Raw genomic sequence first — 17,324 nt, 5'->3', positions numbered from 1 at the left:
GGTAAGCACAGACACCTGTATTTAAGGGGAGGCGAGAAGCACCTGGGGAGCACCCCCGGCTGTAGACCACAGCCGTCAGCTTGTGATTTCAATGCTGGGGAAGGCAGACCCCCATTGCCTTGGATTGTGAGGCCTGGAGGGGGTGGGGATGGAGGAGGAGGCTCCCGGTCTCTCAGCGGAGAGTGAACGGCAGGAATCCATCTTGGACCCCCATGCCCACAAAATACACCACACCGTGGTGAGAAGGGTCGCCCAGTTTTGACGAGTGCATGGGGCTCCGCCCCCTATAGTGTAGGAGGTGTGACAGTCCTGCCCAGGAAGCAAAGGTAAACACAAAACTGTCAGGATGGCAGAGATCATGATAGAGATCCTGGTGACACAGTTGACCAGACAGCAAATATCTAATCTAACGAAGCAGCAGATAGGAGATCTTTCTGAGGCACAATTCAGAGCTTTGAATATAAGAATGCTTACAGACCTAACAGCAGATCTTAAACAAGACGGGGAAGGAATGAAGGCTAGTCCTGCTGAAATGGATGAAAACACATACGAAACTAGTGGTGAGGGAAAGAAAACCAGGGATCAAATCAACAAATCGGAACACAGGGAAGGAACAAACAGTCAACCAGTGCAGAAAGAGGAAACGAAAAGTGAAGAAAATGAAGAGAGGCTCAGAAACCTATGGGACAACTATTAGCAGAGCAACATCCAAATCATAGGGTTGCCAGAAGATGAAGAAGAAGAACTAGAAATTGAAAAACTATGTGAAAAAATAATGAAGCAGAACTTCCCTAACTTGGGGAAGGAAATAGACTTACAGGTCCAGGAAGCACAGAGAGTTCCAAAATAACTGGACTTGGGGAGAACCACACCAAGACACATTATAATCAAAATGTCAAAAATTAAGGATAAAGAAAGAATCTTAAAAGCAGAAAGACAGAAGAGAATTACGTACAAAGGGGTCCCAATAAGACTCTCAGCTGATTTCTCAAAAGAAACTCTGCAGGCAAGAAGGGACTAGCAAAAAATATTCAAAGTAATGAAAAGCAAAAACCTACAACCACGATTACTCTATGCAGCGAAGCTGTCATTCAGAATAGAAGGACAGAGAAAGTGCTTCCAGGACAAAGTAAAACTGAAGGAATTCATCAGATCCAAACCACTGTTATATGAAATGTTAAAGGGACTTGTTTAGGAGAAAGAGAATCAAAACTATGAACATTAAAATGAAAACTGTATCACAACAACCAAGAACAGAAGCTAGGGAACTGAAACAAAGGCAGGCTAAGTAGGCAATGAGAGTGGGAAGAGAATTATAGGTATGGGGAACATATTGGGGGGAGGTCAGCAGGGAGGAGGAAGGGGGGAAAGGGAGGGAGATGGTACAGGAATTAAGAAGCATAGTAAGAGGGAGTGGAGGAGACAGGAAGATGTTGAGAAGAACTATATGCACAGCCAATGGGCATGGACTAAGGGGGAGGGGGACAGTTGGAGAAAGGGGGCCATTGTGTGGAAGGGAACAAAGGGAAAAGAAGTTGAGACAACTGTAACAGCATAATCAATAAAGCATATTAAAAAATTTATATGGAACCAAAAAAGACCCCCAATAGCCAGAGCAATCTTGAGACAGAAGAACACAGTAGGAGGAATCATAATACCTGTCATCAAACTATATCACAAGGCCACTGTAATCAAAACAGTCTGGTACTGGCTTAAGAACAGACATATAGATCAATGGAACAGAATAGAGAGCTCAGAAATAAACCCAGGTCTATATTGTCAACTAATATTTGACAGTGGGGGAAGGAACATAAAATGGAGTGAGAAGAGCCTCTTTAACAAATGGTGTTGAGAAAACTAGACAGGGACGTGCAAAAAAATGAAACTAGACCACCAACTTACACCACACACCAGAATAAACTCAAGATGGATCAAAGACTTAAATGTAAGCCATGACACCATAAAAGTCCTAGAGGAAAACATCGGCAGAAAATTTTCAGATATGCCACATATCAATATTTTCGCCAATATATCTCTTAAGGCAAGGGAAATAAAGGAAAGAATAAACAAGTGGAACTACATCAAACTAAAGAGTTTCTGCTCAGCAAAAGAAAACATCAGCAAGATGAAAAGGGAACCAACCATATGGGAAAACATATTTGCCAATGATACCTCAGACAAGGGATTGATCTCCAAAATGTTTAAAGAACTTATATGACTTACACCTAGAAGACAGACAACCCAATTAAAAAATGGGCAAAGGACCTGAACAAACACTCCTCCAAAGAGGACATACTGAAGGTCCATAGGCATATGAAAGAATGCTCAGCATCACTAGCCATCAGAGAGATGCAAATAAAAACCACAATGAGATACTACTTTACACCAGTTAGAATGGCCATCATCAACAAATCAACAAACAAGTGCTGGCAAGGATGTGGAGAAAAGTCAACCCTAGTGCACTGTTGGTGAGAATGCAGACTGGTGCAGCCACTATGGAAAACAGTATGGAACTTCCTCAAAAAACTAGAACTGGAACTGTCTTTTGAACCAGCGATTCCATTGCTAGGATAATACCTGAAGAATCCTGGAACCCCAATTCAAAAGAATTTATGCACCCCAATGTTCATAGCAGTGCTATTTACATTGGCCAAGTTCTGGAAACAGCCTAAGTGCCCATCTGTAGATGAGTGAATTAAAAAACTGTAGTACATTTACACAACAGAGTACTATGTAGCAGAAAGAACGAAGGAACTCCTACCATTTGCAGTAACATGGATGGAACTAGAGAGAATTATGCTTAGCGAAATAAGCCAGGCAATGAAAGACAAATACTATATGATATCACCTAATACAGGAAACTAATGAACAACACAAACAAATGAGCAAAATTGAGCCAGAGGCCTGTAAACAAGGAAAAGACTAAGTTACCAGGGGAAATGGGGGGAGGGAGAGAAGAGGGTAAGTAGGGGAAGGGTTTAGTAAAGGAACTAGTATAAATAACCCATGGACATGTACAACGAGGTGGGGATTGAATGTGGAAGAAGGGGTGGGCTCGGTGAGGGGAGAAATGGGGAAAAAAGTGGGACAACTATAATAGAAAAATAAATAAAAAAATTTAAAAAATCAGTGTGTCAGTCATTATTATAAGAGCATGTAGGTTAAGTAATAGTTTTTACAATTTATTCTTTTTAGTTACCATTGCTTTTAGTTCTGTCATTGAAAAGTTGTTTTACAGTACCTTCTCTCTAATTGATGTGAGCTCTCATGTATACCTGCAACTTTTATTGATGTAAGAATTTCACTTGTTTAGAGATTTATTTTCACCTGGAAATTAAATGATAAGAAAAATCTTGATTTACACTCATTTTATCCTTTCATGTGGTTACATTTCGTCGTCGTCGTCGTCGTCGTCGTCGGCAGCCGTCCGTCTCGAGAGACGATGGTGTAGCTTCTTAAGAGTCTATCTGCACCGCCGAGAATGGCTGTGCAGTCCGACTCGGGAGTGACATGGTATCTGTCTCCTCCCGTGTTGAATCGACATCATGCGATGACGCTGAAGCTACAGAGCCTGGGCAGGGTAATATGGAGGGTCTGCTGTTGCCCATGCAGCAGACCCCCCCTCTCTTCGCAGCTGAAGGGTCCAAGGGAAAGACGGAGTCGATACAGCTTGGGTTCAGGTGCGCCGCAGGAGTTGCCGGTGTTGACTACAACGTCAAACCGCCTTAGGGACTCCGGCTCCGGATTTTCTGTCGGGGTTTACTCCCTTAGCCTTTCCCCTGAAGAGATATGCCGCAAGGCAGCGGAGGTTTTTTGGAGTCAGAGTTTTCCTTCTCTGATGTACCCTGACTGGAAGATCGAACCAGCGACACTTAGCTCGCAGGCCGACGCTCAATCCACTGAGCTAAACCAGCCAGGGCCCTGTGGTTACATTTAACTTCTGGTAAACCTTATATTGTTTACTGGGAAACTCTGGTGTAAAAAAAGGTATGGGGATTTTGGTAGAATTTTCTCTTTGCTTTAGTAGACAAAATATGAAATGGGTATTTTTAAAAATATATTTTATCGATTATGTTGTTACAGTAGTTCCAATTTTTTCCCCTTTGCTCCCCTCCATTCAGTACCCCCCTTTCCTCCAGCAATCCCACCCCCCTTAGTTCATGTCCATGGGTCATGCATATATGTTCTTTGACTTCACTCTTTCCTATATTATTCTTAACTTCCCCTTGTCTATTTTGTACCAACCGATTATGCTTCTTAATCCCTGTACCATATCCCCATTTCTTCCCCTTCCCCCTCCCAGCTGATAACCCTCCAAATGATCCTCATACCTATGATTCTGTTCCTATTCTGGTTTGCTTAGTTGGATTTTGTTTTTACTTTTTAGATTCAGTTGTTGATAGTTGTGAGTTTGTTGTTATTTTAGTGTTCACAGCTTTGATCTTCTTTTTCTTAAGTAAGTCCCTTTGACATTTTATACAGTAATGGATTGGTGATGATGAACTCCTTTAGCTTTACCTTGTCTGGGAAGCACTTCATCTGCCCTTCCATTCCAAATGATAGCCTTGCTGGATAGAGTAATCATGGTTGCAGGTTGCCTTTCATCACATTGAAAACTGCTTGCCAGTCCCTTCCTGCAAAGTATCCTCTCAGAAATCAGCTGATAGTCCTATAGGCAGCCACCTGTAGGCAACTCTCTGCCTCTCTCTTGCTGTCCCCAGGATTCTCTTTTTATCTTTCACCTTTGGCATCTCCAATCATGATGAGTCCTGGTGTGGTCCCCTCTGGGTCCAGCTCACCTGGGACCCTCCGTGCTTCCCAGACCTGTATGTCCATCTCTTTTGCAAAATTTGGGAAGTTTTCCTCATTTATTTTATTTCTTGCTTCCTCATTCTGCACTGGTTGACTGTTTTTTTCTTCCTTAAGTTCCAAATATTTGATTTGAATCCCGGCTTCCTTCCCTTCACCGTTGGTTTTGTGTGGATTTTTCTTTGTTTCACTTAGCATAGCCTTCACTTCTTCTCTTATGCATTTGCCCTACTCAAGCATATCTGTCAATCCTGTGAGCATTTTTATCACCAGTGTTTTGAATTCTGTGTGTGTTAGGTTGTCTGTCTCCTCATCTGTTAGGTTGTCTGTCTCCTCATCTGTTAGGTTGACTATCTCCTCGTCGCTTAGTTCTCCCACTGGAACCTTGGTCCATTCCCCCTTTTGGGCCATACTTCTCTGTCTCCTTATTCTGACAGGCTCCTGTGTTTGTTTGTCTCTGCATGCCAGGTAGAGCTATCGCCGAAATGGGTGTTTTAAATTGACATGGAATAATAGGAACTTATTTTACTACTACCTCATTGGCTTAGATTTGTTTGATTTTTATTGACATAGTTACCTTTCTCTTGTTTAGCATACAGTAAATGTACCTATAAGGTGATGTTCAAGTATATAAATTGGAGCCTTGATTTTAACACTATAATATTTCAACATTGCCATCCAAAGTAGTGAGTTATTAGAAATATTAGCAAGGTCTTGTAAAAATTATCTTCACACATGAACTCCAAGAGTAACATAAATACAAAATGTTTATGTATTTTTTCTCCCCAGTGTATTGGTGAAAATAGTTGCATTTGGTGATTAAGAATAGACAGTTTAGAAATGGTTTTTGAAGACTGTTTCCTTTGTGGCATAGAATATCTGATATTGTTAAGACATTGTGTTTTTGAGCCCTATGTCCATATAAAATAATAATCCTTTCATTTTATTAATATACATTTCTTTTATGTAATTTTCATGAGAAATGGCAGGATGATAGCAAACATTCTATTACATATAGTATAATATTGTTGTATTTCCAGGGTTTGCAGATTGGTACTCGAGAACTGGAAGAGATGGGAGCAAAATTTTGCATAGGTCTATTGCGTTTGAAAAGACTGGCATCCCCATTGGACTATAATATGCCTTCCAACGTGCTTGATTTTGAAAATGACTTGATTGAATCGAGCTGCAAAGTAACTAGGTAAGATGTACTTATTTTATTCTGTTGTTACCTTGTAGTATATTGTTAGACTTCATTAAGTTAGTTAAGCATAGGAAAGGCACAGAGATTTAGACATCCAGGAACATTTTTAAGATTACTAGAATTAAATTTATGCATTTAATATTTGTTCCAAATTGTGATAATATTCTAGATTCTTTTAACATTGATAGTTGGATGAAATTTTATTGAAATAGTCATATATACTGTATGTTGATTTTAGTGAAAAACAGTACTTATCTCAGCTAATATCTAAATTAAGAGGGCTTGAAATTAGGATTCATACTTTACAATAAATTATATTTTGTTTTTCTCTACACACATCAGATAATTTTCTGATAAACTTCTAGTTGCATATACAAGAAACAGCTAATTTAGTATCCCTTTGAAAATTAAACTACATCTGCCAGATATTTTTCTAAATAGGTAAATTTTTGTCTCTGAAATTCAATATATATAAAATTTGATCAGTTTTATGATCAGAGATAATTCAGTATCATAGTTCTTAATCATAATATCAGAACTTTGCATTTTATAGTTTGATGTACATGGGTAAGAATACTCCCTTTATACACAGAACCTTTATTTTAGTTGTTAGATATTGACTTGTCATCAGATTTAATTATTGCCATGCTCTGTTATGTATATCAGTTTAACATTTTTAAGTATGGTAACACATTAATTAGAACTCTGTTCTTTATAGTGTAATAATTGACAGAGTGATCGCCTAAATTTTCTACCCTTGAAAGTGCCTGCTAAACAATAATGGAAACTAATATAAAGATTGTTAGTTGTTCTCATTGATGTTTAGAAGCCTCTTTTTAAGTTACTTCATGTATTCCTCCCCCCACCTTTGTTGAGGTATAATTCACAAATAAAATTGTAAGATATTTTAAGTATACAATGTGATGAGTTGAGATATGTATACATTGTGAAATGATTTCCCCCATTGAGTTATTAACATATCCATCCATTACCTCACATGTTGTATTTGTGTGTGTATGTATGAGAATATTTAAATTCTACTCTCTTAGCATATTTCAATTGTATAGTCTAGTATTACCAACTATAGTTACTATCACTTATTCAGACCTTATTTATCTTAACAGCTGAAAATTTGTGCCCTTTTACCAACTTCTTCCTAGTTCCCCACCCTCAGCCCCTGGCAACCACTGTACTCTGTTTCTATGAGTTCCATTTTTTTTTCTTTTAGATTTTACATTTAAATGACATCATGCAGTGTTTTTCTTTGTCTAGTTTATTTCACTTTGCATAATATTCTCTAGGTTCATCCATTTTGTAGCAAATTAAAAGATTTCCTTCTTTTTTAAGACTGAATAATATTCTATTGTATATCTATATACCACATTTTCTTTATCCATTTATCCATCAAAAGACATTTAGGTTGTTTCCATTTTTGGCTATTGTGAATAATACTGCTTTGCACATTGGCGTACAGATCTCTTTTTGAGATAATATTGCTCCCTTTGAATATATACTCCAAAGCAGGGTTGCTGGATCATATAGTAGTTCTATTTTTAATTTCTTGAAGAACCCCCACACTTTTTGATAGTGGCTATGTCAGTTTACATTTCCACCAACAGTGCATAAGCGTTCCCTTTACATCCTCACTATCATTTATTATCTATCTTTCAGGATAATAGCCATCCATGTGAAGTAATATCTCCTTGTTATTTTGATTTGTACTTACCCGATGATTAGTGATGCTGAGTGCCTTTTCATGTACCTGTTGGCCATTTGTATGTCTTCTTTGGAAAAATGTCTACTTAGGTCTTTTACTCATTTTTAAATTGGGCTATATTTTAATTTTTCTTTGGAATTGTGTGAGTTCCTTGTATAGTTTGGATATAACACCCTTGTGAGATAATGTGGTTTGCAAGTATTTTATCCCATTCCCTAGGTTGCCTCTCTTTTCATTTTTTGCTGTGCAAACACTTTTCAGTTTGATGTAGTCCTGCTTGTTTATCTTGGCTTTACACTTGAGAAAAACTGGTGCTTGGAGAGTGACTTATTTAGGGTCACACAACTGGTTAGTAGAATTGTAGAGGCACAAGAGAATTTCTGACTCCATATGGAATGTTTTGTTTCTTTCATGCTTATATAGGTAACAGAGCTGAAGATCTACATTGTGATATCTTGGATGGCCAGTCAGCTCTAATGGAAGTAGACGGGTGTACATGTGAGGAAGGTGGTGAATCCTTTAGGTTTAATTTTGTGCAGTGCTTAATAGTTTAATATAAGGATAGCCAGAAAACTTTGAATTTGAATGAAGTATAATGTTTCCTGTCAGAAAATAGTGCAGTTATACCGAATGGGAGAACATACTCGCTGATAGACGTGATAAAGGATTAATATCCAAAATTTATAAAGTACTTACAAAATTCAACACCAAAAAAAAAAAAAATGACCCAATTAAAAAGTGGACAAAGGACCTGAATATACACTTCTCCAAAGAGGACACACAGATGGTAAATAGACGTATGAAAAGATGCTCAACATCACTAATCATCAGAGAAATGCAAATTAAAACCACAGTGAGATACCATCTCCCACCTTTCAGAATGGCCATCATCAATAAATCAACAACAAGTGCTGGTGAGGATGTGGAGAAAGGGGAACCCTTTTGCATTGCTGGTGGGAATGCAGACTGGTGCTGTCACTGTGGAAAGCAGTATGGAGATACCCCCCAAAATTAAAAATGGATCTGCCTTTCGACACAGTTGTTCCACTTCTGGGAATATAGCCAAATGAATGCAAAACACTAATTCGAAGGAACATAAGCACCCTGTGTTCATTGTAGCATTATTTACAATCGCCAAGCTATGGAAGCAGCCCAAGTGTCCATCAGTAGACGAGTGGATAAAACAACTTTGGGACATTTACACAACGGAATACTACTCAGCTATAAAAAAGAAGAAAAGTTTACCCTTTGTGACAGTATGCATGGACCTGTAGAATATTATGCTATATGAAATAAGCCACTCAGAGAAAGCCGAGTATCATATGATTTCACTCATATGTGGAATCTAATGAACAAATTGAACTAACAAGGAAAATTGAAACAGACTCATAGATAGAGAGCAGGAGGACAGCTAAGAGGGGAATATTAGGGGGTAGAATGAGCAAAAAGGAAAAGGGACTCATGGACATAGATAACAGTTTGGTGATTGCTACAGGTTAGGGGGGTTAAAGGGGACTAAAGAGTAATGGAAAAATACAATAAAGATTAAAAAGAAAAAATAATTATAAATCTTTCTGCATAATAGCAATGCTATACAGTAGAGAATTGCAATGTCTTCATCTTGTGAGAAGCCCTTTAGATGAAGGTTTTCATATTTTTCTTGAAGCAGCATGAGGAGGATTTGTTTCTGGACTAAAATGCTGTTCTCTTTTGGAATGGAATGTTTCTTATTGAATTTTTGGCATAGTTATCTTTACACTAAGAACAAAAATCCAGAATAGAAGGATGTTAAAACAGGTGTATATAGGATAGCTGTTGGAGAATGAAGCAAAAACAGGGCAAAAGGAGTAAACTTATGTGAAGAAAATTAGGGAAATGAGGAAATAGTGGAGGGAAAACAAATAGCAATGGGAAAGAATAAATGCTAATTAGACATTTTTATGATTGAAATAATATTTGAATTCTTATCTGCTAATGGAAAGGGATTAATTATTTTTTAACCCTAGGGAAAATAACCAAAAGTCTTGTTCTTAAGTTAAGACTGTTGTGAAATAATGTGTGTGAAGGTACTTCCTAAATTGTAAAGTGCTTAAAGCATGTTGGATTATTAATAAAAGTAAAACTGAATTGCTATGATTGGTCTTGTGCCTTGAGGTTTTTTTTTACTAAAGTAAAGCCAGTGGAATGGGGTAATATAAAAGTCAGTGATCTTGTGGGCCTTGTGGCTTCTTGTAAAGAGCACAGCAAACGTTTGTTTAGGGCCTACAATGTGTCAGACCCTTCTGGGAGCCGACAGGTTGTAGAAGATGGCTAAATCCCAGCTCCTGACCTTAAATGCTTATGATTTAGTACTGAGAACACAGGCCCACAAATAGATGGTCTCAACTGCATCTGAGAAGCAATGAAACAGAATGTTTGTGCAGGGTACAAAGAGAATATAGAGAAAGGGCTCTTATCTCAAGATGGGCTTTAAGAAAAGCTGAGCACAAGCTGTGGTTTGAAAGAAATAGGAGTGGTGAAGAGAAGCAAGGTGAGAAGTGTGTCCTAAGCAGGAGAAACAGTGATACTGAGAAATCGCAAGAGGAGCAGGCTTGGCGGGGGAGAAGAGTGAGTCCAGTTGTGAGCGTGCTGTGTTCACAAGGTGCATGTGAGACAGCCATGTGAATAGACTAGCAAGTTCATGTGTGCACAGGAAAGGTTCAAGGGAGAAGTTGGGGCTAGAAATTAGAATTTGGAAATGATCAGAAAGTAAATTAAAGTATATGAGCTCACTCAAAGAGGGCTTGCATATAAGAAAGAACAGAGCATTTGAATAAATAAGCACCTGTTTTTGAGGCAGAGAGATCGAGATAAACTGGACTGGAAAGTGGGAACTGGAATAGCAGTAAGAAAGCTGCTTTCAGTGGAATGATGGGGCTTCAATCTTCCCTCCCTTTCCCCATCTGTGTTTCCCCAGTTCCTTAGACCTAGATCTGTCACTCCTCTCCTGTCATGTCTTCTGCTCACCCTCTACATCCTAAACACACGTGTACCTAGGTTAGCACTGACAGCCCCCACAACCATTGCCGGATGCACTCTGTATACTTCAGCTGCAGGCTAGGAACATGATTTTATTAGGATCTGCAGAAACAAGAGTCAAATATTGGCCACTATGGGTTACAAGTGGAATAAGACTATGGCACTGGTCCACTCCTGGGTACAAGGATGGGAACACCAGAACGTGAATGGAGTTCATGTCCCTGTCAGTGTATGCATGAGCCAAGACCAGGAACTTACAGGATCAGGTCATTGCCTGGATCCAGCCTCAATATTCCTTATTACGGAATTTCTTTTACATTTCCAGGAGCCAGCCTTCCAGGTGTGCTTCTTGTCTTACAAGTGCTTGGCGCCTGATACCATCATTCATCCAAGTCTCCTTGCTGTCAAGGAGCTTTTGGGGCTTGACCCTGGGGATCTTTGTTGCTCCTAAATCACACTTCTCTCCTGTTCCTCATTGACAGTTTATAGGACTAGGATTTCTCTTTAATCCCTTTTCCTTAGTTCAGTATGATTAATTTTCTAGTATCCAGCTTCTCACGTAGAACTAGTCCTTCCTCTGACCCTAGTGTAGTGGCTGGGTGTCCTGCAACCAGTGGAGTGGGGTATGTAGAATTCTGCAGTCTAGGCCTGAAGGATGCTTGCCTGCTCATCCACCTGCTGCCTGGACTTGGTACTCTTCCTGCCCTTGGGGAGAGCCTGTGATGCTGCCGGGCACCTGCACCGCCCTGGCCGCTGTGCCTCATCGCTGTGGGCTCAGCCTCTACAGTCCAGGTTGGTTTCCCAGCCCCTCTACCAGTATACTCCATGGCTTTGAGCACATCTGTTTTCTTCTTTCTCTTTCTATGATCATTTCTTCTTGTTATGATAGTCTCCAGGAAGAAAACAAGCAAATATGCAGCAAGAGATTGGTCTCTTCTTGCTTTCCTCACTTCTCTCTTCCCTCCTCCTTTGCTCCAGCTAGTCTTCTATTTTAAGAATTACCCGGGACACCCTGTGAATTTGAAATACCACAGCCAAGTGGAAGGAATGAGTTACAGTTTTTCAAAAGAAAGAGAGTAATTGTCACTTGAAAAGGCAAATAATTTTTTCTTGTAATTTAACTTTTTTCCCCCAAAGATATACAATCTTGATGAAAGTTTTAGTTGCATAATTGAAAGCTGTGTACTTGTTCTTGTGCATGCGATGATGTATGTTGTGAAGTCTCACACGATCCCCCAAGCCACTCTGCTTGGTTCATCAGGACTGCTCTACCACAGTGCTTGTAAGAGCAATTCTGCTGTATATAAGATCAGAATGGTTTTGCAATATATTTTTCTCTATTTTTTAAAAAAATTATTTGTTTGTTTATTTATTTATTTATTTTTAGAGAGAGGGGAAAGGAGAAAGAGAGGGAGAGAAACATCACTGTGTGGTTGCCTCTCACTCACGCCCCCAACTGGGGACCTGACGTGCAACCTTGTCACGTGCCCTGACTGGGAATTGAACCAGCGACACTTGGCTTGCAGGCCGACGCTCAATCCACTGAGTCACACCAGCCAAGGTGTGTCTTTTTTTTAATGAACAAAATTAAGATGATATAGGAAACAGAATACTCTCACCAGATGAGTTTTGCTTTCTCTTCCCAGAAAATTAGAACCACATAACCCATTCACTTGTCTTTCTTGCCCAGACTTCCAGATATCTGAATCAAATTTAATGTTCAATTGCAGGAATTCTTTCATTCTATATGTCTAATGACATCTGCTTCTCTGCTCATTTTAACAGATTACTGTTCTTTTTTGCTGTCTGATTTTGTAGATTTAATTGCTTCAGCAATGGGAAATCCCTTGGAAGCAGGTGGGATATAAACAAACATACATTCATGTGAAATTAAGATAGTTTGGGTCACAAAATAGAGACATTGAAATGTTGTAGTGTTTCTTTGATATGGGGTGTGTGCACGTGTGTGTGTATGTGTGTGCAGGCAAAATCTCCCAAGTGGGGAAAAATCAGAATACTGCTATTTTTTGAAGAGGAAAGAATATATTACTCTAGTGAAAGGTTGTCCTAATCCCAACATACCTAATGAAATATTTAGAAGCACTTAGTGTTTTTAAGCAAATATCTTATTCTGTATCCCTAGGGAAAGTAATTAATCTGGGTATGGAGTGTTCATTTGGTTTTCATTTTTACTCTTGACTAATAGAAACTGAGGATGGCTATATATTTTTATGGCAAATAATCACTTTACAGACTTAGAATAAGTGGTGTTAGTGCATTACTGGAGGAACCAATTAAATACCCACAGTTTCTTATAAAACCTATTGAAATTATCTCTTGCTTGATTTATAGTGATTAAAATAGAACTTTTAAGCCTGCAAATTGATGAAACCTTCAAAGAAGTAACCTAATGAGAGAACGGATTGTTTTTTTGTTGGTATATAATTACAGGATATGTATATCACTCTTGAAATATAATTAAGAATTAACATTCTACCCTTTATTATCAATGCAAGGAGGTTCCAACTATTATACTTATAAAGTTCTAACCTGTTCATTTGGATAACATTTTTAAAGTCAACCCAACCAGTTTTATTGTATTGAAATCAAAGTTAATCCAGAGCATTCAAATTTAGAACCTGAAAATCTAACAAGGACTTGTGTGTTCTGTGTGCTTTGGCTACAGCCCCACCACTTATGTTTTGGATGAAGATGAGCCTCGATTCCTTGAAGAAGTTGATTACAGTGCAGAAAGTAATGATGAGTTAGATATTGAACTAGCTGAACACGCAGATTATGAACCTTCTACTCAAGAAGAAGTGCTTTCTGACTCTGAATCATCAAGAACATACTTACCTTGAGCCCTCTGCCATCTCTTGTAAATGCAAAGAAAAATGAAATATCTCAATTTTTATTACAGGAAGTTTGAAAGAAATGAGTTTAGAGAGCTGACTCATAAAGACAAAAAGGAACTTGGGCCTGTTTGGTTTCAAGACAATAAATATGTTATTAATTCATGATAAAATTGGCATTTGTTTTATTTAAGCTATTCAATGCACTTTATATAGCATTGCGTTATCAAATATTGGATTTACTTTTTTAAAGAAAAATCCTGAGTATCATTGCATGAATTTTTATCTCCTCATAGTTATATTCTGCATCAAATAGATAATTTTGAAGTGTGTGAGAATATAAAATCTAAATTCTAGAGTTGTTGAAAATCCTGAGCTTTTGAAAACTAATATATATATATGTACATGGATTTCTATAGATGTGTCTGTGTAAGGATGGGTAGATATTGAAGATAAGATTGTTCTTCTGAATCGTGTTAACTGTTGAGTTGTGACTGAAATAATCCAGAATCCGCCTTCAAATCATTACATTCTACATTTACCAAATTAAATAAATAAAAACTGTATTAAGTGTTGCATTCATTTTGTGATCCTTCTTAACCAATTCAGATTATTAATTCATAGAATCTTAGTGAAAATATTATAAAAATCTAACATCTGAACATATTGATAAAATTTTGTTAAAATATACCTAATTTACCAGTGTTGTGTTTCATGGTATGGGTGTACCTCTTTACCTATCATAAAAGATGTGTTTGAGAAGCTTTTTTGTTTAAAATTGAGTCTCATAAGTGCACCTAAAGTTTATCACTACAGTCAGCTTCGTAAGAAGTTTTTTAAAATGCAGTGAGGATACAGTCTAGTGTTGAAGGTTTAGTTGTATATATGCTTATTTAGCATTTCCTGAGTTGCGCTATGTTATTAGACTTACTGAAGGAAATTAATTTAGGGCATGTTGACTGCTCTCTGAGCCCTAAATGCCTGCAGTGAATTGAAGCCTTTTCTTGTAGTGACATCTTGCCATGTTTAAGCAGTCCTGCTGCAGGAATGACTTTGTTTCCCAATAAAATAGAACAAATCTACTGACTTCGGATAAGTGCTTTAAGAACTGAGTTTCTGTTGTAACAAAATAAATCCAAAAAGATACCTCATTAACAGCTTCTTGTTGGGGCCTAGGTTTTGGCAAATTATCTTTGCTTATTTATGATTCAATTTGTCAATCCTTTTTTTTTTTTAACCTGTATTTATTGGGAAGAAATTACAAAGAGTATATTTCAAATTTTTGCATTTTCCAAATCAGTGATTTTCATTGTATTATTAATCTCAGAAATAACTATGTATCTAATTATAATTTTTTCAGAGTAGATTGTGAAGCCACTATGTCTGTATTGTGAATTTTTCCTTGTTCTTATAACATTAGAAATCAAAAACCACAGTAGTCATTATGAAAAGCAACTGCAGTTACTATAATATGCAGAATAATTCAAAACTTTAATTTACTATGTTAAGCAGCATAAAAACTCCTTGCCATGTACTGTTATGATATTTTGTAGTGAAGTTCATCTTATAGCATATGTTATAAATCTGAGTATGCCTATTATTAAATAATTATTCACAGGATTAAAGAGAAAGTCTATATGATTAGAAAATTATTATTTTTTCTTTAAACAATAAATAGCTTTGGAAACATGAGAAATAATTTAAAATCCTAATTTTCCTAATCAGGGGTAAAACTAAGTTTCATTGGCCATTATTATCTAAAATTGCCCTAAGTCTTACCTCTGTGGCTATGTCCTTTCAGGATTTTCAAAGAATGTTTGCCATAAGCCTGAAAATTAATGTGTAGCTGATAAACTGAGTCTAATGATGGAGTGCAGATTTACCTTGTGTTTGGAACCACAGTGAATTTTTTAAATGTAGTTTTGGTCTAATCCCGTGGTTCTCAAACTGTATAGTATACATCAGAATCACTTAGAGGACTTGCTTCTCAAAGCAGAGATTACTGATTATGTAGACCTGGGATGGGCCCCCTATATTCACATTTCTTAAAAATTCTTCAGTGGTGATGCTGTAGGAACCACACTGAGAATCACTGATACGATCTCATGTGCATTTTCATGATCACAGTTTCCTAAGAATCAGGGGAGCTACGACTTAGAAATTTGCACCAGAGTTGATATAGATCAAACTGACTTGTAGAATCAAGAAAATAGACACACAGTCACAGGGTTACTTGGGCAGCACCGGGGCTTTAGCCCAGGTCTCTTGACCACTAGCCTCATGTTCTTACCACAAAAGGAGGTGCTACCCTTTGCTTTTCCACAAAGAGTGAGAAATGTTAAAAGCTTGAGGGTCCCTCTTGAGCTTATGAAATGTCTGCCGGCAAGGCAGAATGCAAAAACCATGATTCACGTTGGCTTTTGCTTCATTGCAGTCATAGTGTTGTTTGAACATAATATTTTTGTCCTACATTAATTATCTCTGCCGCTTTTCCTAGTTCCCGTGTGGTATTTGTCTGAATCCTAGTTAAAATAAGTAACCTGGAGTTGCACTTCACAGAGCATACTAACAGCAATGAATGCCAGACTTTTAAATTTCAAATATCCAAATAAAGATGATTATATTATTATGAGCACTGAGATGGATAATACAATAAATGTATTAATGGAATTGTTTTTGTGCATGATCCAGAAATAAATGACAGCCATGGAACTATAAATGTATCTTTATAAATCCTTTTGTTTTTGATGCACTTTAATCATAAAACATTAATTGAAAATCAGTGACCTTTTCTCTTTATTTTGGTGAGGGTTCAGTAGCCATATGTAAACCTTAGTTTTCTCCATTACGAAAAACCTGCTGAAGCAGTACTTTAATTGAAAGGCTATTCTATGAAATTATTAACATTAAGTAAATATTTCCCTGGTTAAAGTGCATTTAAATTCCTGTGTAGAAAAAAGGAAGCTCAGAAGAAAGTCTCATTTTATTTTTGAGAATTAATTTTTTGGAAGTTTAATTCTTGAAATGTCACATTTCAGTTTTTCACTTTAATGATATTTACAAAGGACTTACCTATACTGGGTTGACACTGGCTAAAGGGAAATCTTCCTTTAGTGCCCTCTCTCCTCTTTCTAGACCCTGGATGGTAACTTAGGCCGATTGCCTCTCACTCTGCCTCATAAGCCTGCTTCGTAAGTTTTGTTGACTTCCCGGGACATTCCATCAAATCTTATTACTTATTCAGAACTTGGCTGGTTGCTGGATACATTGAGTCATTAAACTTTTTTTTCAGTTTGAGATTGCTAAATATGTAGTGCCTAAATCCAGGTGAATGGCCCTTTTATGGTGGCACTTGAGGTATCATGCAGGACAGAGGTATCTTGGAGTTTGGGGCATGGTTGACACTGTTGCCTACTGAAGTGATTTTGTGCAGATGCAGTTATACTCACAAACCCCTGTGAAGTGGAAATGGATTGAGGAACTCTTCTATTTGTAAACCCAGGCAATTTTAAAATGCTGAAGAGGTTTCATTCCAAATATATAGAAAGGTTTACCTTTATAATACCAATGTAGGACTGTCCCTCTCAAAGACATCATTGATAGAGTGCCAAGTAAAAATGAGGTGAGCAATAGCAGAACTCTGGGAATGAATGTTTTTAATGTACTTTTAAGTCACATAAAGATCTGTGACAAATGGCAAATGTGAAGAAAGTATAAAAGGCAA

At 37.6% G+C, this 17,324-nt stretch overlaps 1 protein-coding gene across 3 annotated transcripts in view; it reads left to right on the top strand.

The window, feature by feature from the left end:
- The window catches only part of AGTPBP1 (ATP/GTP binding carboxypeptidase 1), a 121,622-nt gene extending 107,440 nt beyond the window's left edge, over positions 1–14,182 (top strand). For 2 of the 3 annotated variants that reach the window (XM_090274236.1, XM_090274235.1), the window contains exons 25-26: positions 5,850–6,010; positions 13,435–14,182. In XM_090274236.1, coding sequence (XP_090130362.1) covers positions 5,850–6,010; positions 13,435–13,609 — 336 coding nt within the window. In that variant the 3' untranslated portion in view covers positions 13,610–14,182. Of the gene's footprint in view, positions 1–5,849; positions 6,011–8,153; positions 9,836–13,434 lie in introns of those variants that run through there. The other variant, XM_090274237.1, reaches the window with a different exon arrangement.
- The last annotated feature ends 3,142 nt before the right edge of the window (positions 14,183–17,324 follow it).

Source organism: Furipterus horrens, unplaced genomic scaffold (genome assembly GCF_987537825.1).
Source record: "Furipterus horrens unplaced genomic scaffold, mFurHor1.1.pri manual_scaffold_4, whole genome shotgun sequence".
NCBI lineage: Eukaryota > Metazoa > Chordata > Mammalia > Chiroptera > Furipteridae > Furipterus > Furipterus horrens.
This window is presented reverse-complemented; position numbering and strand designations above follow the sequence as displayed.